Consider the following 23,299-nt stretch of genomic DNA (forward strand, 5'->3'; position numbering starts at 1 on the left):
GAACAGAAAAAATGTGCAACGTTAAAGTGAGGCCATGATTGAGATTAACGATAGTGATGATGATGATGATGATGATGATGATGATGATGATGATGATGATGATGATGATGATGTAATTGTAGAAATACACAATAAAGGAAGTGAAGACATCTGCCAATTTTGTATGTTGAAATATTCTGATCCCAAGTCTGTGAAGAAAGGAGAATGCATCCAGTTCCAACGTAAGGGTGAATGGTGCCACGAGGTGTGTGTGGGAGCTAAGAGCAAAAAGACATTTATATGCGGAAAATGTGTTTGAAAACAGAGAAATTAAGAAATGTGATTTTGCTATTACCGAGCTTCTAATTTTTTAGCCTATCATAAAGCATGAATAATAAGTTTTCACTGCTTTTTCCTTCAATCCGATTCACCCGCAATACCAATCCTATTCACCAGCCACTGGAGGGTGGTTCGGATCAATTTTAACAAAACATTAAATTGAAAAAAAAAATAAAACATAATGACTATTTCTGTCAGACTGACTGTTCTGCGTCTCACTTAAAGTTAGTGAAATTACCTTGCAGCAGCAGCAGACAGTAAGAGACGCAAAATTAGTAGCTTATTACCACTTTTATTCATAATTACTTTAAAAATGATCTGATTCACTTGCGTTTACCCTATATCTGTAGCGTAAAAGCTTCAAGTGTGTATAAATGCTTAATTGCTTTGAAGTACTGTATTAAGTGCATGTATAAGTGAATTGAACATCATTATTTCTTTTCCAGGAGAACGGCACCAAGCCATGCGAGCTGTTTGATGTCGTAGGTAAGTCGTGAGCATCATTCATTCTTAATATATAATCCCACCAAGTAGGAAGAGAAATATTTTGAATCTGAAAAACAGAGTTAGAGGTTTTCAGTAGCCTACCCTTGCTACTCGCCGTCGTCCTTGTCAATCTTATCTGCATCAAAAGAATCAATTATTATTATCATTTACAAGATAGCACTTCTCCAGAAAAAAAAACATTAGCAGTTAAAATGTAGGCCTATATCATGATCGTCAATAACGTCACGGTTACATCCATCTTATGTGAGGTCAATCTTTCCACTTGTTTGGCGGGGTAGTCTGTCGTGATACCAGTGGATTCGATATAGATTCGAAGTATCTGTAATTAGGTTTATTTTTAACTCATCTTGGGTTTCTTAATTTCAGTCCATGTTTCCGAACTGTGCAAAAGGATAAGGATAGCCAGGGTTTTTTGTAAAACTTTAATATTCTCTTAATGTTCTCGTCACAGTTCCTAACAGTTGCTCAAACTCTGCTAACTTTATTTAAGTATTTCTGGGAGTAACAGCGGAGATTTTGCAGCCAAGAGAGTTCACATTGTTTGTTTGTTCTCAAATTTGGCTATTTACAAATATGTTGCTTCTCGGCAAGCCATTTCCTACAAATGCCATGTTTTTTGTTTTGGTTGTCGAAATTGGTAAGTTGTATTGTTTAGCTATAGTCCACAATTTATACACTGCTTGTTGTAGATTACCTTCTCAATCAGCAACAACAATGTGACCGTCAGCGTATAAAAAAGTGTAGAGGTTTCTTTCCAACCATATGGTTGTCACTTAACCTATCTTGCCATTCTTTGATATACACAGTTCGAAGACTGGTTGCAAAATCATAAGTGACAACAAGAAGGCATCACGCATGAGGCAACTAAGCCAGGAGGTATTAGGGTAGGTGATAGTTCCTCTCTCCCTCCATTGCTTTCATCGCTGATTAGTAACACAGTTCAATAATCAGATACAATATGTGTGCAACAACTGTTCTTCCTCTACATCAGAGGTTTGCAGGGGTATCTTTTCCTGGTTATTTTATAAGGCTTTATCAACTGTTGTGGTTAACTAGCGTCGGAGTGAGATGAAAGCAAATAATGCAAACGAGATGCGTTCAGGGTACTGAGCCGAAAGTTACCTAGCATTTGCTCTTAATGAGTTGAGGGAAAACTCCGGAGAAACCCCATCCAGGTAACTTGTCCCAACCACGATTTAAAACAGGGCTCGATCGTTTCACGTTCAGGCAGACTAACTGTTAGTCTATAGCAGTGGATTTGCAGAAGTTACTTGTACCTATAAACGACAAAAGAAAATTAGTACCTTTACTGGTTACCGATCTACGCTGCTTTCAAAAATATAATCCCGATATTATGCTTAACCTCATTCCTTGTCCACGTACATAATGCTGTAGTACTTTCAAAAATATAGTCCTGATATTATGCTTAACCTCATTTCTTGCCCACGTATATAGTGCTGTAGTACTTTCAAAAATATAATCCTGATATTATCCTTAATCTCATTTCTTGTCCACGTACATAGTGCTGTAGTACTTTCAAAAATTTAAACCCGATATTATGCTTAACCTCATTTCTTGCCCAAGTATATAGTGCTGTAGTACTTTCAAAAATATAACCCTGACATTATGCTTAACCTCATTTCTTGTCCGCGTATATAGTCCTGTGGTACTTTCAAAAATATAATCCTGATATTATGCTTAACATCATTTCTTGTCCACGTACATAGTGCTGTAGTACTTTCAAAAATATAATCCTGATATTATGCTTAAACTCATTTCTTGTCCACGTGCATAGTGCTGTAGTACTTTCAAAAATATAATCCTGATATTATGCTTAAACTCATTCCTTGTCCACGTACATAATGCTGTAGTACTTTCAAAAATATAATCCCGATATTATGCTTAACCTCATTTCTTGTCCACGTACATAGTGCTGTAGTACTTTCAAAAATATAATCCTGATATTATGCTTAACATCATTTCTTGTCCACGTACATAGTGCTGTAGTACTTTCAAAAATATAATCCAGATATTATGCTTAAATTCATTTCTTGTCCACATACATAGTGCTGTAGTACTTTCAAAAATATAATCCTGATATTATGCTTAATATCATTTCTTGTCCACGTACATAGTGCTGTAGTACTTTCAAAAATATAATCCTGATATTATGCTTAAACTCATTTCTTGTCCACGTGCATAGTGCTGTAGTACTTTCAAAAATATAATCCAGATATTATGCTTAACCTCATTTCTTGTCCACGTACATAGTGCTGTAGTACTTTCAAAAATATAATCCCGATATTATGCTTAACCTCATTTCTTGTCTACGTACATAGTGCTGTAGTACTTTCAAAAATATAATCCCGATATTATGCTTAACCTCATTCCTTGTCCACATACATAGTGCTGTAGTACTTTCAAAAATATAATCCTGATATTATGCTTAAACTCATTTCTTGTCCACGTACATAATGCTGTAGTACTTTCAGAAATATAATCCCGATATTATGCTTAACCTCATTTCTTGTCCACGTACATAGTGCTGTAGTACTTTCAAAAATATAATCCTGATATTATGCTTAAACTCATTTCTTGTCCACGTACATAATGCTGTAGTACTCTCAAAAATATAATCTCGATATTATGCTTAACCTCATTTCTTGTCCACGTACATAGTGCTGTAGTACTTTCAAAAATATAATCCTGATATTATGCTTAACATCAATTCTTGTCCACGTACATAGTGCTGTAGTACTTTCAAAAATATAATCCTGATATTATGCTTAAACTCATTTCTTGTCCACGTGCATAGTGCTGTAGTACTTTCAAAAATATAATCCAGATATTATGCTTAACATCATTTCTTGTCCACGTACATAGTGCTGTAGTACTTTCAAAAATATAATCCTGATATTGTGCTTAACCTCATTTCTTGTCCACGTACATAGTGCTGTAGTACTTTAAAAAATATAATCCCGATATTATGCTTAACCTCATTTCTTGTCCACGTACATAGTGCTGTAGTACTTTCAAAAATATAATCCCGATATTATGCTTAACCTCATTTCTTGTCCACGTACATAGTGCTGTAGTACTTTCAAAAATATAATCCCGAAATTATGCTTAACCTCATTTCTTGTCCACGTACATAGTGCTGTAGTACTTTCAAAAATATAATCTCGATATTATGCTTAACCTCATTTCTTGTCCACGTACATAGTGCTGTAGTACTTTCAAAAATATAATCCTGATATTGTGCTTAACCTCATTTCTTGTCCACGTACATAGTGCTGTAGTACTTCAAAAATATACTCCTGATATTATGCTTAAACTCATTTCTTGTCCACGTACATAGTGCTGTAGTACTTTCAAAAATATAATCCTGATATGAGGAGCATCGTTTCAAATCGTATTATGTCCACTGGTGGACAAAATTGAGTTTGATAAATGTTCGTATAGTTTCGGATACGGTCTTTCACGCTGTGAACTCTGATTGTATCAAATCGTATTCGCTAACAGTGTAAAGGGCTGCTTAAAAGCAGCGGTTGTTTCAAATCGTATTCAGTCCTTTATAGTGTCTGTTTCATATCGTATTACGTCCAATATTCATTTTATAGAATTGGTATAAATGAAATTATGTAATTACTTTCTTATGCCAATTACACTGACAATCTGGCGCACTTTTCTCGACAATGCTTCATATTCAAAACAGACAATATAGCCTTTTCCTTGCGAGCTGTATTTGATGGCAATTGTTTCCAGTATGGAACAAGAAACTATTGCAGGTGACAGTTCAGGAGGACCCCGAAAGGGGCAAAACATGCACATAAACTGAAATCTCATTTCTTGTCCACGTGCATAGTGCTGTAGTACTTTCAAAAATATAATCCAGATATTATGCTTAACCTCATTTCTTGTCCACATACATAGTGCTGTAGTACTTTCAAAAATATAATCCCGATATTATGCTTAACCTCATTTCTTGTCCACGTACATAGTGCTGTAGTACTTTCAAAAATATAATCCCGATATTATGCTTAACCTCATTCCTTGTCCACATACATAGTGCTGTAGTACTTTCAAAAATATAATCCTGATATTATGCTTAAACTCATTTCTTGTCCACGTACATAATGCTGTAGTACTTTCAGAAATATAATCCCGATATTATGCTTAACCTCATTTCTTGTCCACGTACATAGTGCTGTAGTACTTTCAAAAATATAATCCTGATATTATGCTTAAACTCATTTCTTGTCCACGTACATAATGCTGTAGTACTCTCAAAAATATAATCCCGATATTATGCTTAACCTCATTTCTTGTCCACGTACATAGTGCTGTAATACATCCAAAAATATAATCCTGATATTATGCTTAACATCAATTCTTGTCCACGTACATAGTGCTGTAGTACTTTCAAAAATATAATCCTGATATTATGCTTAACCTCATTTCTTGTCCACGTAAATAGTGCTGTAGTACTTTCAAAAATATAATCCCGATATTATGCTTAACCTCATTTCTTGTCCACGTACATAGTGCTGTAGTACTTTCAAAAATATAATCCCGATATTATGCTTAACCTCATTTCTTGTCCACGTACATAGTGCTGTAGTACTTTCAAAAATATCATCCTGATATTATGCTTAAACTCATTTCTTGTCCACGTACATAGTGCTGTAGTACTTCAATAATATAATCCTGATATTATGCTTAAACTCATTTCTTGTCCACGTGCATAGTGCTGTAGTACTTTCAAAATATAATCCAGATATTATGCTTAACATCATTTCTTGTCCACGTACATAGTGCTGTAGTACTTTCAAAAATATAATCCTGATATTATGCTTAACCTCATTTCTTGTCCACGTACATAGTGCTGTAGTACTTTCAAAAATATAATCCCGATATTATGCTTAACCTCATTTCTTGTCCACGTACATAGTGCTGTAGTACTTCCAAAAATATAATCCCGATATTATGCTTAACCTCATTTCTTGTCCACGTACATAGTGCTGTAGTACTTTCAAAAATATAATCCCGAAATTATGCTTAACCTCATTTCTTGTCCACGTACATAGTGCTGTAGTACTTTCAAAAATATAATCTCGATATTATGCTTAACCTCATTTCTTGTACACGTACATAGTGCTGTAGTACTTTCAAAAATATCATCCTGATATTATGCTTAAACTCATTTCTTGTCCACGTACATAGTGCTGTAGTACTTCAATAATATAATCCTGATATTATTCTTAAACTCATTTCTTGTCCACGTACATAGTGCTGTACTACTTTCAAAAATATAATCCTGATATTATGCTTAACATCATTTCTTGTCCACGTACATAGTGCTGTAGTACTTCAAAAATATAATCCTGATATTATGCTTAAACTCATTTCTTGTCCACGTACATAGTGCTGTAGTACTTCAAAAATATAATCCTGATATTATGCTTAAACTCATTTCTTGTCCACGTACATAGTGCTGTAGTACTTCAAATATATAATCCTGATATTATGCTTAAACTCATTTCTTGTCCACGTACATAGTGCTGTAGTACTTCAAAAATATAACCCTGATATTATGCTTAAACTCATTTCTTGTCCACGTACATAGTGCTGTAGTACTTTCAAAAATATAATCCTGATATGAGGAGCATCTTTTCAAATCGTATTATGTCCACTGGTGGACAAAATTGAGTTTGATAAATGTTCGTATAGTTTCGGATACGGTCTTTCACGCTGTGAACTCTGATTGTATCAAATCGTATTCGCTAACAGTGTAAAGGGCTGCTTAAAAGCAGCGGTTGTTTCAAATCGTATTCAGTCCTTTATAGTGTCTGTTTCATATCGTATTACGTCCAATATTCATTTTATAGAATTGGTATAAATGAAATTATGTAATTACTTTCTTATGCCAATTATACTGACAATCTGGCGCACTTTTCTCGACAATGCTTCATATTCAAAACAGACAATATAGCCTTTTCCTTGCGAGCTGTATTTGATGGCAATTGTTTCCAGTATGGAACAAGAAACTATTGCAGGTGACAGTTCAGGAGGACCCCGAAAAGGGGCAAACATGCACATAAACTGAAATCTCAGGCTAGGTACGTAAAATAGATTTTAATTAATGTGAGACTCTCTACAAACATTTATCACACCCCGGCAATATTTTAATGAAAGTAGAAATTCTATAATCTTAATTTATTTTAATGCAATAACAAGTCAAAATTCAAATCTTCAGGGGTGCTATGCATAGACATTTCGCTAGCCCGCGCTACGAACGTGCTAAACTAGCCCCGGCTATCGACTGATTACTTGTACAGGATTCATATTATATCATATCGCTAACACTGGTTTATGAATACGAAAAACGTTAGTTCATTGATCATCCAGCGGAAGCCCATGCTAAGAATGTCTATGAATATGGCCCCAGGTCTTTACCTCTTTCTTACACATCAGGGTATTTACCAATTCGTGGGGGGGGGGGGGAGTTGATGTCGGAGAAGGGAAATGAGCTAAAAACACACTCGAATTCTTAAAATGTAAAATTACGTTTTCATTTTTTCTATGACCTGTAGTGTCTTAAGGCACAAAGGAATAGTTTAAAAAAATCAGCGGCTTATTTCAATTGTGTGAAGGTTTAGATTTCTATGTTAACATCTTCGATGCAGTTACTGTGGTAACTGACAATGAAGATGATGATAATATGGTAACTTGTGGCTGCTTAGAAGAAGGAGGAGGATTCGAAAAAATGTGAAAAATTTCAAACACCATGAATCCAGCCGGATGGATGTTACGAACACTTTGTAGGCCTTATCAAAATTTATTTAATGTGTATATTTCTTTTTTGTATTAACAGAATAATGTTTTATTTAATAATAACAATAATAATGGCTTTCATGCATTCAATTATCTCATTAAAGACATTATGACAGCAGATACACCTTATGTACACTCTGTATATCAAAATGTTTTATGTGGAAATGGTAATTTTATAGTAACAGATAATGTTTTTCTATACTAACAATAATGATTATTGGTTATTTTGTGTATTTGCCTCATTAAGAATTTTTAATTAGAACACCTGTACAATTATTGGATCAAAACGTATTATGTCCTACACATTTTCCTTCAATTTTAAGAATATAAATGAAAAGTGATTTCATTTTTTCAAGTTTCTTCAAGTACTTCTCGAGCAAAATAACTTCACATTTTTCACTTTGAGAAACAATACTCAGAATAGGAGTAATCAGTTTTTCGTTCTTCCTGTAAAATTTTGTTTTTTGGACATAATATGATTTGAAACGATGCTCCTCATATTATGCTTAACCTCATTTATTGTCCACGTACATAGCGCTGTAGTACTTACAAAAATATAATCCCGATATTATGCTTAACCTCATTTCTTCTCCACGTATATAGTGCTGTAGTACTTTCAAAAATATAATCTCGATATTATGCTTAAACTCGTTTCTTCTCCACGTACATATTGCTGTAGTAATTTCAAAAATTTAAGCCCAATGTTATGCTAAACCTCATATCTTGCCCACGTACATAGTGCTGTAATACATCCAAAAATATAATCCTGATATTATGCTTAACTTCATTTTTTGTCCGCGTACATATGCAGTGCTGTAGTACTTTCAAAAATTTAATCCTGATATTATGCTTAACCTCATTTCTTGTCCACGTACATAGTGCTGTAGTACTTTCAAAAATATAATCTCGATATTATGCTTAACCTCATTTCTTGTCCACGTACATAGTGCTGTACTACATTCAAAAATATAATTCTGATATTATGCTTAAACTCATTTCTTGTCCCCGTACATAGTGCTGTAGTACGCCTACTTTCAAAAATATAATCCTGATATTATGCTTAAACTCATTTATTGTCCACGTACATAGTGCTGTAGTACTTTCAAAAATATAATCCTGATATTATGCTTAACCTCATTTCTTGTCCACGTACATAGTGCTGTACTACTTTCACAAATATAATCCTGATATTATGCTTAAACTCATTTCATGTCCACGCACATAGTGCTGTAGTACTTTCAAAAATATAATCCCGATATTATGCTTAACCTCATTTCTTGTCCACGTACATAGTGCTGTACTACTTTCAAAAATATAATCCTGATATTATGCTTAAACTCATTTCTTGTCCACGTACATAGTGATGCAGTACTTCCAAAAATATAATCCTGATATTATGCTTAACCTCATTTCTTGTCCACGTACATAGTGCTGTAGTACTTTCAAAAATATTATCCGGATATTATGCTTAACCTCACTTCTTGTCCACGTACATAGTGCTGTAGTACTTTCAAAAATATAATACTGATATTATGCTTAAACTCATTTCTTGTCCACGTACATAGTGATGCAGTACTTCCAAAAATATAATCCTGATATTATGCTTAACCTCATTTCTTGTCCACGTACATAGTGCTGTAGTACTTTCAAAAATATAATACTGATATTATGCTTAAACTCATTTCTTGTCCACGTACATAGTGATGCAATACTTCCAAAAATATAATCCTGATATTATTCTTAAAATCATTTCTTGTCCACGTACATAGTGCTGTAGTACTTTCAAAAATATAATCCTGATATTATGCTTAAAATCATTTCTTGTCCACGTACATAGTGCTGTAGTACTTTCAAATATATAATCCCGATATTATGCTTAACCTCATTTCTTGTCCACGTACATAGTGCTGTAGTACTTTCAAAAATATAATCCTGATATTATGCTTATCCTCATTTCTTGTCCACGTACATAGTGCTGTAGTACTTCAAAATGTAATCCTGATATTATGCTTAACCTCATTTCTTGTCCACGCATATAGTGCTGTAGTACTTTAAAAAATATAATCCTGATATTAAGCTTAAACTCATTTCTTGTCCACGTACATAATGCTGTAGTACTTTCAAAAATATAATCCTGATATTATGCTTAACCTCATTTCTTGTCCACGTACATAGTGCTGTAGTACTTTCAAAAATATAGGGGAGAGTCGGGTAGTATCGGACATCGGTTAATATCGGACAGTGAGTTTCTTTCATCTACCACACGATGATAGTACCTGATTGACATGGTTACTTTTCTGTGATGTCGCATAGAGAAACGTAACCATGTCATTCAGGTACTACCACATGGTGGTATATGAAAGAAACGCACTGTCCGGTACTACCCGATGTCCGATACTACCTGACTCTCCCCTAATCCTGATATTATGCTTAACCTCATTTCTTGTCCACGTACATAGTGCTGTAGTACTTCAAAATGTAATCCTGATATTATGCTTAACCTCATTTCTTGTCCACGTATATAGTGCTGTAGTACTTTAGAAAATATAATCCTGATATTACGTTTAAACTCATTTCTTGTCCACGTACATAGTGCTGTAGTACTTTCAAAAATATAATCCAGATATTATGTTTAACCTCATTTCCTACTTTCACAAATATAATCCCGATAAACGCTCTTGGCACAGTCATTGCGCAGCTCTACCATTACGTCGAGCTTCGCCGTGAATTAAGATGTTTGTTTTCTCCGTAAACGTGTATTCAACCATTCTGTTCACTATACCGCCTTCAGGAACGGCTGAATAGCAATTGACGGGAACGTCAAATCAGTACATAAGATTGTAAATAGAAGAGTCATACCAACTGTTGACTGAAGACGTCGCCTTTCGTCAATGTGAGTTGCCCACCGTGAAGTGGTAGGTTTGAATTTTATTTGATCTTGTATTGATTGTAGCATCGAAACGGTACGTTTCCGAACATGGGTTGCTTATAAAATCTTATCTTCTACGTGTCCTTTGCAAACCCTTGAAAGGTGTAATAGGAACTTTGAATCACCCTGTATAAACGAAGCTATTAGATATTCTTAAAATTGGAGGGATGTAAAACTGGGTAGGAAAAATGGATAATTTTTAGTAACTTGCATGTACAACGTTTTTCCATGAAAATATATTTTACCGAAAGTACCTCAAGCGGGCTCTTGTTTACCGTGCATGAGCTCTGTGTATCCCTGCCTGCTGGTCTTTGAGAGAGGACTTAGGTGAGATCAGTGAACTTAGAGATATAGAATTCCTAGCACTTACCAAATTGAAAGACCAACTTAAAAAATGGGAATTCATACAGTATATCGCCCTAGGTGCCTACTACGTTATTTACAGACCATTGTAAGGAATGCTAGAGACTGGCGAGGCAAACCTCCTACGTTACTCTGACAAGAAAATAGAAGAAAAATGTAAAATGAGAAGTATTGGAGAAATAAAATTTGTAATGTCTGGAGAAAATGGAAAACGTCTGAAAGATACTGTCACAATAAATATAAAAGCAAACGCAGAAAACTAAAATCAAATCTGCTCGTCATGTGGCACTTAGGTAACACCAATATTTTGAATGAGAAACAATAATAATTAAAAACGTTAATCTCCCAGATGCCTAATGAAGGGAGTTGGATCGAACGTTAATAAATGGATGCAGGTCGAACGTTAACATAGTATCACCTTTCGTAGATACCTCTTTCCTTATCATTAATCATGAAACAATAACTTATCAATGCCTGTTATCGATAAATTCCCCGTCTATTGTGACGCCATGCCACTAACGCGAAACGTTTGGTATAAGAACTCCACTGAGTTTGCTTATTGGAAATAATATATTTTCAGTATTTCCTGCGTTTCTGAAATGTTTCAGACCATGTGTTTCCAGAAAAACTGAATATACAAAACAGAAACTGAAAAACAGGAGTATACACAATTGTGCCTCCTAACGAAAATTCTATATCCAAGATGTTTTGACTGCAAGATTGCCTAGACGAATTACTCTGCTAGCAAAAGAAAAGTAGCACACGACTGTGTATCGTCGATCATTGTCAAAGAATAGCAAATCACGATGAAATCATACTTCCGGGCGACTGTTCTTCATAGCCTTTATCTTACCACTTATACTTGAACAGTTTCATTTTATGATAGTTCTGGTTACATGACAAGCCACTCATGAGTACACTTCCTTAAACAAAAAATTACTAATCCCGATGGACTAATGTCAGGACGTGACTCGAAGTGGAGTTAATACCGGCACCTAAATTCTGATTTATGATTAGATAAACATGTACATTTGTTTCTATAAATAATAATAATAATAATAATAATAATAATAATAATAATAATAATAATAATAATAATATAGAACTGTACCATATAAAGCCATTAATGGCGATAACCGAATGCCAGTAAATGTTGACTATAGTTAAACATTTATTTATGCCATTCTTTCTCATTTAACACGTTTAAAATGTAACTTGGACTCTGATACTTGTCTTCGTTAATCCCATTCTTGCTTCGACAATACAGGCAGCAGAATGCTGGATATGACATTAAATCGTTCGGCTAAATATTTCTTATAAGGACTGCATAACACTTCACATTTCGTACATTTACATTCTGAATTTTGTCTGCATATAAAAAAATAAAATAATGCTTTTCCCAGGTTTGGAACGAAACCTATTGTATGTTGTCTTTGTTTCAGAGCGCTTATTTCGGAAGATGTCGGATGCATTGTTTGCTTCTCATTATATGTATAGCAAAAATAATATATCTAAAGTTGACAAAATAACTGGAACGTACCATTGTTCTGGGTTTTGAATCGGAGAAAGCGGGTAAACGAGATGTAAGTATGCATACATACTGTAAGTACCTGTAACTTTAGCGGTCTTTCGAATCCACATACAGCCACTATGTTTTGTGTCTGTGACTATATACAGAGTTCCAATATAAACCACTGGTTCTGAGACATTTGAAAACTACTGTACTTGACATACTACATTTTTAGAGTAAATTTGACATATAACATAATTAGCATATGGAATGGAGTGGAATTTCGGGAGGGGGTACTGCGACCTTACAAGGTCTACTGCGCTAAACCCTCAAGCTAGGCGCATTCCCAAACCCACACCAGCTGACTACACTAAGGTTCGCTGCGTACCCAGGTTTCGAGCAGGCAACTCCACTCGTCCCTAGGCCAGCACCCTCCGTGCATCGCCAGCGGGCATTCGGGGAATGATAACGAAATGGAGAAATGTTGACGGAATGATATAGCTGCTAATATAGGAAAACGGGAAAACCTCGGGAAAAATCTCAACTGCGAACTTGTACGCCACAAATGTTACTAGGGTTTTTTCGATGCAAAATCCCGTGCCTGATCAAGACTCGAACTCGGATCGCCTGTGTGACAGGCTGAAGGCCTGACCACTCAGCCCCCACAGGGAAAATAACCACACGGACATTTTGTCTACTCCAATTTCCACACACATATACATATATGTACAGTAGTGATTTACATATCTGTTATCCGTATGCATTAGCCTATTATTGGTATTCATACGAAGTTACGCATTTCAAGCCAAATTGAACATGCTTAGTACGTAAGAGAACATCCAGTAGTACAGGGACATGATTATATTTTTACTTCAATTTTTATTGTACCTGAGTTTTTTAATGTACTTCAATCCCACCCCCTCTACTAGTAAACTACAACCGTCCACCACACAGAATCAAGACCGCAAATGCAGTCAAAGTCGCCTACTGAGTTAGTCAGCACAGTACGTTCCAGAAATATGTTCGCGTTTTCCAGTGATGAAAGAGCTTTCAATATTGAATCATATTTTCGCACAGGTACTGTCGTCCATTTGCCTACGTCGCATCCCGGTTTCTCCCACTTGCTTCTGCTCGCACCTCTGTAAAGGCTAGTGGCTGAGCTGTCTTAGCTCTTTTCTGAAAACATTATTTTCTGTTAGGAATTGGACGTTTACGTAATATTATACAACTGTTTAACCCATTTTAACCTAGCGTTACCATATGGTAACGCAGTGCAGAAAGGAATATAACTTGCTTCATACACATCCTTAATTAATAAAACTGGAATTTTTCTTTGTGAATCCAAGCTGCATGATTGGTTCTTTCTTATTACATTATGAAATTACAAATTTATTATACCAGTTGGGCAAGAGCAGCTGCGCTATTTAGATGTTGCTTTCTCGGCAGCAATTTTGGAGAGCAACAACAAGTAAGATAATTTATTTGTTACTTTGATTAATTTGATTGTAATGTTTGTTGTGGCATTTTACTTATTGTTGATTGAGTATTCATGTACATCAATTACAAGTTTACAATCCGTAACATTGTTGTGGATATAATACATTGTTTCTTACGTTACCATATGGTAACGCTAGGCTAATATGTTGTCACTCATTCTTTGTGCTCTCTTGCTACTAACAGTAAGATAGAGGAGTTGCAAGAAAATACAAGTAACAAAATGAATGTTAGAAACAGGTGCGTGGAAGTGCATGAGATACTTTGGGAATTAGAAAACGAAAAAATTGAGCATTCTACATACAGCCACCAAAGCCCAACTTTGTATCTGACGAGAACTCTGCAGATGTAGAGGGTGGCATGTTGGACAACCTAAGTGGAAGGAAACCGAGTACTGAAGCTGGGGTTATTTTTGTTAATAGCGACAGAATAGGTGCACCAGATGATATTCCTTTTATAGGAGAAGAGGAAGTTGAAGAGTCATCTGTGATAGAGAATGATACCGTCAACACTGCAATGTGTGGAAATGGTGTCATCAGGGAAACGTAAGTGGATAAAACAGTGTGTTATAACAGTTCAATCGATTTCTCCAGAGAGTGACTTTTAAAGACAGAGATGTGACAAATTTTGTTTTCATTATAAAAATTCGCTTTATCTATATAAAAACTGTTTTAGCCCATGTTCAATGCTTGGCAGCCAAGTAGAAGATCTAGCTCACCATTGAATGAATTAGAATTCAAATGGAAGATTTGAAGAAGTCGGGGAGCATCCCAAAAGGCAAGGGGTGACCGTCTACTTCCAAATACAGCGACATTGGAGCTACGAGACGTGTCCAGAAAGTAAGTTTCCCTGGGGTGGTTTGCAGAAATAAAATACAGTTTTATGGAAAGATTTATTCGAACAGATACAGGAATTGTTGAGCTATTTTTTCAACATATTTCCACCTGAATTGAGACATTTTGATACCGTGGTATCAACAGAGAGGTGCAGACGGTTGTCACACACTGGTTCCGATTCCAGGCGGGACACTTCTACGAGGGACAAAAGTTGTTCCCACGGTGTGAGAAATGTCTCAGTTCCAGTGGGAAATATGTTGAAAAATAGTTAAACAATTGCTGTATCTGTTCCAATAAATCTTTTCATTAAATTGTGTTTTCTTTCTGTAAACGGCTCCGGGTAAACTTACTTTCTGGACGTCACTCGCAGAACATCTGATTATATAAGATACGATAGAATAGAACATTAGTGATGCCCGGAAACAAAAGACAGCGATGTACTAGTGAGAATGTTCTTCCGACATACAGTTCCTCAAAATTTGTTGTAGCTCATGTTTTTTGTCATAACATAAGAAATGTTTTACCTTACTACCGAAATATGTGAAATTTATGTGAAACGTTATGTTACGAAAATGTGTTTTGTTCATACGAGTATTTTGTGACAATAATTCTATTATATATATTTTTCCAGGTATTGTGAAAGTAATTTTCTTATTTTTGTATTTTTTGTATTATTTGTATGGAGTGTGGTATTGTGTGGGGCAGAAACGTGGACATTACGACGAAGTGAAGAGAAAAGAATAGATGCATTTGAAATCAGTGGCGTATACTGGTTAAAGGGTTTGGGCTACCGCTGACCCTATTATTACACAAAATATATCTAACAATTACTTTAATTTTAATTACTATGGTAAAACTAATAATGCAAAATTATTACATTATGTTATATTATAAACTTTTTCTTTTGTAATTTCCTTGGGCTACCGCCGGTAGCCCCAGTAGTCCGCAAAATACGCCCCTGTTTGAAATGTGAATAAGAAGAAGAATGGAACGTGTTAAGTGGACAGACAATAAGAATTGAAGCCGTGTTGGAAAGCGTGGGTGAAGAAAGAATGATGCTGAAACTGATTAGGAAAAGTAAAAGGAATTGGTTGGGTCACTGGCTGAGAACATACTGCCTACTGAAGGATGCACTGGAAGGAACGGGAGTGAATGGTAAAGAGTTCGGAGCAGAAGATATCAGATGATAGACGACATGAAGATATATGGATCATACGAGAAGACAAACAGGAAGGCAGAAGATAGGAAACATTGGAGAATGCTGGGTTTGCAGTGAAAGATCTGACCTTGGGCAGAACACTGAATGAGTGATGAATATATTATTTGTATGCTACAGTTCAGTTCAGTTCAATAAATTGCTTGAAAGATGTCATTATAAGGCAACAACTCATTCTTTAAGATTTGACAACATAATGACCTAGCGTTACCATATGGTAACGCCCTGTAATTCCACATATTCGCTTCAACAATTGAAAACAAAAGCATTGTTGTGTTCAATTACATCCATTTAATTAGTCTATAACAAAATAAACGAAAAACTTGACGAAAAATAATTCAGGCTTTTAAGGGTTAAAATAACTTAAATATAAGGGCATTGTTAAGTAATTAACTGTCACTCCCCACTTTCTACGACCCTGCTAGTCACTTGGACGGACAGTAGATAGCATGTCTGAGTAATTTTATCTTTTCAGATCGGGCAGAAGTGAAGATTGAATTTACAGTACGTAAGGTACTCTTTTATAGAGTAGGTGCAGAATTATTTCAACATGAGTTACTAGTACGAAGGACGAAAATGATAATTGGAATTAGGTACAATAGTAGGCTATATAGTGCGATAATATGCACAAAAGAACTAAATATTGTATCGAAATAAACGGCTACCATTTTCAAAAATGTGTTTAAATATCCATATTATAATTATTTTTCAATTTAACTTCATTCTCTGTATTGTACGCTAATGTGCTGTAGACAGAATAATATACACTGCATAATGAATACGTTCGCATGGATAGCTGAGTTCGTGAGTAAAAACACTTATTGTTAATACTGTACTGCATTTTGATTAAAGGAAAACCTAACGAAAATTATCAAACTCAAAATCGTGATACTTCCTAGTTTATGTAAATGGATGAACTACTTTTCTTCCCTCCTATACCTAGTAAAGTGATCTGTTTGTGTTTTACGCCAGTGTCATCGAACTCCAGTCGTCGAAGGGAATAGCAAACGGCGTTTCCGGTTCTCAACCGTTAATCCAAAGGTATAGCCAGGTTAATATTAGAAATTTTAGTAAAAATAAAATGAGGTCCTGTAGTTTCCACATGTCATACCAAGGATGTTTGTACCATAAACAACGGACAAATAAGAAAAATGAAAGAACTTACTGGATTTGCATTAAAATGGTCATTCTAATGAGAGCCGTAACGAAAGATAGTGATTCTCCCAGAGCGATGAAGCAAACAGCACACACATGAATTCAGCCAAGAACTGGTTTCTTCCGAAAAAATGAAACAGTTGTTAATTTGAGTTCTACAGCCATTCAGCAAACTGAAATTTCAGCAGAAAGAATTCTGAGAGATGCAAACTGGAGTGCAAAATCTTTAGCAGAATTGAATGCATTTCCAGAAGAGTTTAGAAGTAATATGAAAGGAGATCGGTTTTAGCTTTTGATAATTTATCTTAGCCCAACGACGCAAAATGTATTATTTTTGCAACGAATAGTGATCTAGGTCTTTTAGGGCAATCGGAAAATTGGTTAATGGATGGTTCATTTAAAGTAACGCCAATAATTATGACACATATTTACAATTCACGGTTTGTACACGGGAAAAGCCTTTCCATAAGTTTACGGTTATTTTATCGTCAAAAGAATATGTTATTTACACGCAAGTACTTTCTGAGTGCAAGATAACATTGATTTACTTGTCGTACAATTGTTAGAGATTTTAAATTAGCCACTATCAATGCACAACAAACGGTATTTCCAGCAGCTTCAACACGCTTGTTCCTTTTTTTCCAACTTGGCCAGTCAATTTATGGTACAGTGTTAGACAGAGGCCTTCAGAGTTATTATGAAGCTGCAGACGACAGAACATTTAGAAATTCAGTATATAAACTCCTTACTTTAGTCTTCGTGCGTACGGAATTGGAATTTATATCCGACACACTGTATGAAGACATTCTCAAAACCTGCCTTGGAATTGCGGAGTATTGTCATCAGCAGCTCTGGATGTTTCTACCTCTTCATGCACAACACATTTTGAAGAAAATTAGCAGTTCCAAATACCAAAATGTTTGATAAGTTTTTCCTATCCTGACAGTTTTGATTGCGTTTCTACTATCCTTCGTAATATACTCGTATGTTATCAAGAGATCCATTTATAACTGGCACAAATTCTACCTTCATAATCCAGAGTCTACTCAACTCAGTTCCGAGGCTCTTATATTTTAGATGTTTAGAAACCAAATTTCAACAGGAGATTATAGCTACGTCAGTTAGTTGGCATAAATTAGTACCTAAATTATGGATTCAAATACACGTTTACTAGCTGCTACTGTATGATCTGTGTGGATATGTTTGTAATAAAATTTAATGTAACAACCGGGTTTAGTACGTGGACATACATGTGCAGCATCAATGAATGCCTGACGTACTACCTGTCAATTTCAGTCGTCGGATATATTCCTTCCTAGCAACAGAAACACAATGAAACCACGTGATCCGTTGCTTTGGGATGTTCTCTCGTTTTGAATAACTATCGAACACAAATTTTTCACAGTGCCGTGTTATCAGTGTTTGACATTGCCTCTATTTCTTACTTCTTTCTCTCCTCTCATACCCGTGTAGGTTTTATTATACATTTTTATTGAATCAGTAGTATTAGTAGTACCATCGAAATATACCCTTACGTACCGGGAATCTCATAAAGTTTTTGGGAATATAAAGAAATTTGAAACTAGTCATCTACGTGTTTATAACCTGAAAAGGTTAACTGGGAACACGTAGGAGAATTGAGACATTAATTTTCCGAATACTGAAACAACACGTTACAGAAGCAATTGCAGTAACTAGCAACTAAAATATTTCAGCATCACATATGAAAGGTTGAACCATGTCTCAAATTGGACAGTAGGTGAGAGTCGGGTAGTATCGGACATCGGATAATATCGGAAAGTGAGTTTCTTTCATCTACCATACGATGATAGTACCTGATTGACATGGTTACGTTTCTGTGATGTCGCATTGAGAAACGTAACCATGTCATTCAGGCACTACCATATGGTGGTAGATGAAAGAAACGCACTATCCGATACTACCTGATGTCCGATACTACCCGACTCTCCCCTACACTTAACGGCAAAAAGAATGGTCCGACTCTAGGTCGATAGAAATGCTACGTTCTATCGCGCGGTTCACTAGTGTAAACGCACTGCTCTGCAAAGCATTACTGTGGTGTATCTTCATTGAAAGCCATCCATCTACAATGTAATCAACCTTGTGAGCTGTGTATGGTCCAGTGGTAAGATGTTTGACATCCGACCCAGAGGTTCTGAGTTAGCTTCCCGATACGGTGAAATTATTATTTTTTTATTTTAGTTTTTAACTAATTTATTAGTTTAAATATGAAATGGAATTTGTTCATAAACTTCGTTATATCTGCCCCGTAAAATTATGACCATGACCTGTGTGCTGTTAATAGGCGAGACCTGGTCTGTATAAACAAAAATACTTGTTTCACATCCTAAAAAAACGGATGCATATCAAATATAAATAAATAATTAAATAAACAAAAAACAAACAATTTGTCAATATGTTAACAAAAAAGGACTGTGGTTGGGACTTATTTCTCGTCCACAAACCACCTGCGCCAACAACTGCCCTCATTCTGCGCAGCATGGAGTCCACAAGATTATGGAACAGGTCTAAGTTCATGGCCACCTCCTCCCACGCATCTAGAACTCTGTCTCACAGTTCGTCAGCTGTCCGAACGGGTGGTTGTTCTGCCCAATTAGAGCGTATGATCCGTTTGACAGCAGCCCACAAATTTTCAACCGGATTCATATCTGGTGATTTTGGAGGCCAGTCGACCGGGTCGACATCAGGCCTCCTCGTAGATCATCCTTGAATCCGGTTAGCGGTATGTACCGGGTGATTGTCCTGCTGGAAGGAAAGTGTCCCTTCTGGGGCGGAAGGGATCATTATATTTGCCAAAATATGTCCGTAGACTTTTGCCGTAAACCGACCGTGGATGCGTTCCAGAAGTCCTGCCCCATCGTATGACATCCATCGCCAACACGCGACCCGACCTGTTAAGTCGTATCATGAAGCGTTCATCGTATCGGTGGCCGTTCATACGACAGACTAGGGCAGGACCATCATTGCTACTGGACACAATTACCTTGTCGGAGAAAATTGCATTTCTCCAATCGAAGTCCTGTCGGAGAGTAGCATACGCTAGACGATCCACGGCATGCTCCATCGTCAAATGTTCTTTCCTCACAGCTCGACGACACCGTATGCCACGCTCTCTAAGACGTCTCCTCACGGTATTTGGGGAATCCGGAAAGTTGGACGCCATCTTGAGTTGAGAGGTGGAACTTCCGCAGAAAGTATAGCGGGTCCAACTTTTTTCCGACGGAACTATAAACACCGCAGAGTACCAAAGCAGTTGAGTAACTATATGATATTGATCTCCGTCAACGGTTCTTTTAACAAGACGGCGTCACTAGCCGTATTAAATAAGTCCATGGAGCTGATCCAAAGCATTTTTGATAATCGGATCATGTGCAGAATTTGTATCCACCGTGGTCATAGAATCTGACCACCAGATTTTCCAGGGTGGTTAACTATGCCACACATCCTCGGACATTAAATACCGATAATATTGTACGGGCATTGGATACCGATGTCTGGCCGCAAGAGGTTCTGGTCTCAAGCTTTATTTTTGAAACGAGGCCCCACAAACGCTGGCTACATAAAACATAAGTTCACATCATCAAATGGCAACCTGATATAACAACTACAATTAATGTTTTAAATCTTCACATTCAGGGTTTGAATAACAAAACTGAATTCTTGGAAACTTTCTTTAACAAGAAGAGCTAAACTTTTTTATGCTTCACGGAACGTTAGTTGCGTGAATAGAATATTGATAATATAAATTTTAATGGTTTTAAAGTAGGTGATCGTTTTAAAAGAGTTGACTATATTCATAGTGGATCAGCTATTTTTGTGACAAATAATTTAGACTGTAAACCTTTGAAATTAATTAATTAAACTGTAAATCCATTCCGAATGTTCAGGAGTCATAAATGACTCAATTATAATTAATTGTATTTACATATATCCTAATGGATCTTCAAATATATTTCGAAAAGCTTTTCCAAGTACTGAGTAAATGACCCAATTATAGAGTAGTAATCGGAGGTGACGTAAATTCTTATTTTGACGTTTTAACGGATAAAGCAACCGTTACTGACCTATTAAATCTATTAAGACAATTTAATTTTTATTGTAGTAATTATATTCCAACGAGAGGAATAACTTGCATCCATAATGTTTTCATAGCGTGATTCGTATTATATTCAGGTAAATAATTGTCCATATTATGACCACAGTGTTTTAATGTTGCAATTAAATATTCATTTGAGGCGCGAACGTAAGCAAAAGCCACAAGAGGTAAAGAAAAAGTATTGGTATTTCTGTTGTAACATAAACAACATTGACTGGAACCCATTTTTCTTTGGATCAGAGCCGAATGCTGTTCAAATCTTTAATATTTATTTTTAGGTTTGATTTTAGAAAATATTATTTCATCTTTCGAAGTGAGTAATGTGAAACTAAATGACAGTCAAAAGAGAAAACAAATAGTGTTCCGAAGTATTAAAACAGATAAGAACCCAGTTACTAATATCGCATTAAATTGGCCTTCCGACAGTTAAAACTATATTGAATGATATTAAGAAACTATAGAAGCAATTTAAGTTATCCCACTTAAAACTGGCTTTTAGTACTAAATTATTTGAAAACTTCGATAAAAAGTGTAAAAGTGCCTGGCGCCTGATAAAAAAAGAAAGCTCCTGTAGCAGTAAAGACCAAATAAACAATCATAATACATCGTCAGGAGATTTCATTAACTCAGGTCACACAATCAAGTCCAAAATTTCTGAGTTATCCCCTACGGAACTACTGACGGAAATGACAAACGGTATCCCACGGCATGCGTCACTTCCCTATTTCGACTTTCATCGATATAATTATGGATGCAAAAGGTGTGCTGAACGTCATGCGTATATTCTTCTATTCATATATGCGTTTTTCAAGGTTCAGATGAATCTGTTCGCCATTCGTAAACATATACGTGTTCAAAAACTCTGAAAACTTGATATAAAATTGTCACGTCTATATAAAAAAAATTATTCAAATGACGTCACACAACACGATTCCGATATCACTTTTTTTTGCAACTGTACGCCACGCAGAATATGGAAATGTTTCCTTATAATTGTTTGCAATCTCTTCAGCACAGTCTATATTGTGCAATATTGATCGAGAATGTTTCTTGCTGTCGTTGCTTTGACAATATTTATGATGCAGCAATACACACCCTGACTGCGCCACCGTAACGAGTAGGTCCCTTGACTTTCCTAAACTGTAACGTAATTCGTGATGAATCCACCGACGTTGGATAACCTCGCAAATAATGAAACATAGCTTAATTACTAATAATTAAACAAGAAAATTAATACCAAATTGAGTACAACAAATCAAGATTACAGAGAGAGCCGAAGGTTGTTAGATGTAAGATATTTGTTTTACGAAATTCAAGCTGTGTATATAAATTTTCATTTGAAACTGAATACATGCAGTCGCGTTACTGCTAAGACTGTTGACTCTCTAGCGAGCGACACAGTGTTTATAATTAATTTCGACAAACCGTTAACTTATAGTCTGCAATTATAATAAAAGTATGAGGAATGAAAACGTAGGCAATTCTGTAAAATATTCTTCATAATTGAACATAACTACTTTGTATTTTGTAAACAAACACAGTTTCAAAGTCCAAACACTCAGTCTGAAGGCTGTTCGGTAAGGTAGTCTGAACGCTTCATAAGCCTTTATACTTCAAATTTTAAGACATAATTCTAGGAAACATCATTTACTATTATACTGAAAACATTCAGGGAGTGTTTAATTTGGAAACAAAACAAGCGACCAAGAAAAATTTCCTTGTTTAATATATTCAGGACAATTATTGATGTCTTATATCAAGTTATAAAACAAATTCACTCTTTTTTTCATTTTCATCACTTATAAATATCAGACATTAATTCCCTATACGTTTTCTGACTGGATAATGCAGAACACTTACTCACAGACGACAGAAATGGTTATAATTATGGAAAAAAATCCCAAGTTGTCCTAAAGGTTCCTTCTTTTTACTCGGTTTGTCCCTCGATTCCCCTCCCAGGAGCAAAGCATCAAAACCTGTAGGTCTCACATTATCTATC

General features: G+C 35.7%; 1 protein-coding gene across 5 annotated transcripts in view; it reads left to right on the plus strand.

Moving 5' to 3' along the window:
• Positions 1–23,299, plus strand: part of LOC138707400 (uncharacterized) — a 102,485-nt gene that overhangs the window by 21,252 nt on the left and 57,934 nt on the right. For 4 of the 5 annotated variants that reach the window (XM_069836775.1, XM_069836774.1, XM_069836773.1 and 1 more), the window contains exon 2: positions 765–804. In XM_069836775.1, the coding sequence (XP_069692876.1) occupies positions 765–804 (40 nt within the window). Of the gene's footprint in view, positions 1–764; positions 805–12,393; positions 12,535–23,299 lie in introns of all 5 variants that reach the window. The other variant, XM_069836776.1, reaches the window with a different exon arrangement.

Source organism: Periplaneta americana, chromosome 10, assembly GCF_040183065.1.
Source record: "Periplaneta americana isolate PAMFEO1 chromosome 10, P.americana_PAMFEO1_priV1, whole genome shotgun sequence".
NCBI lineage: Eukaryota > Metazoa > Arthropoda > Insecta > Blattodea > Blattidae > Periplaneta > Periplaneta americana.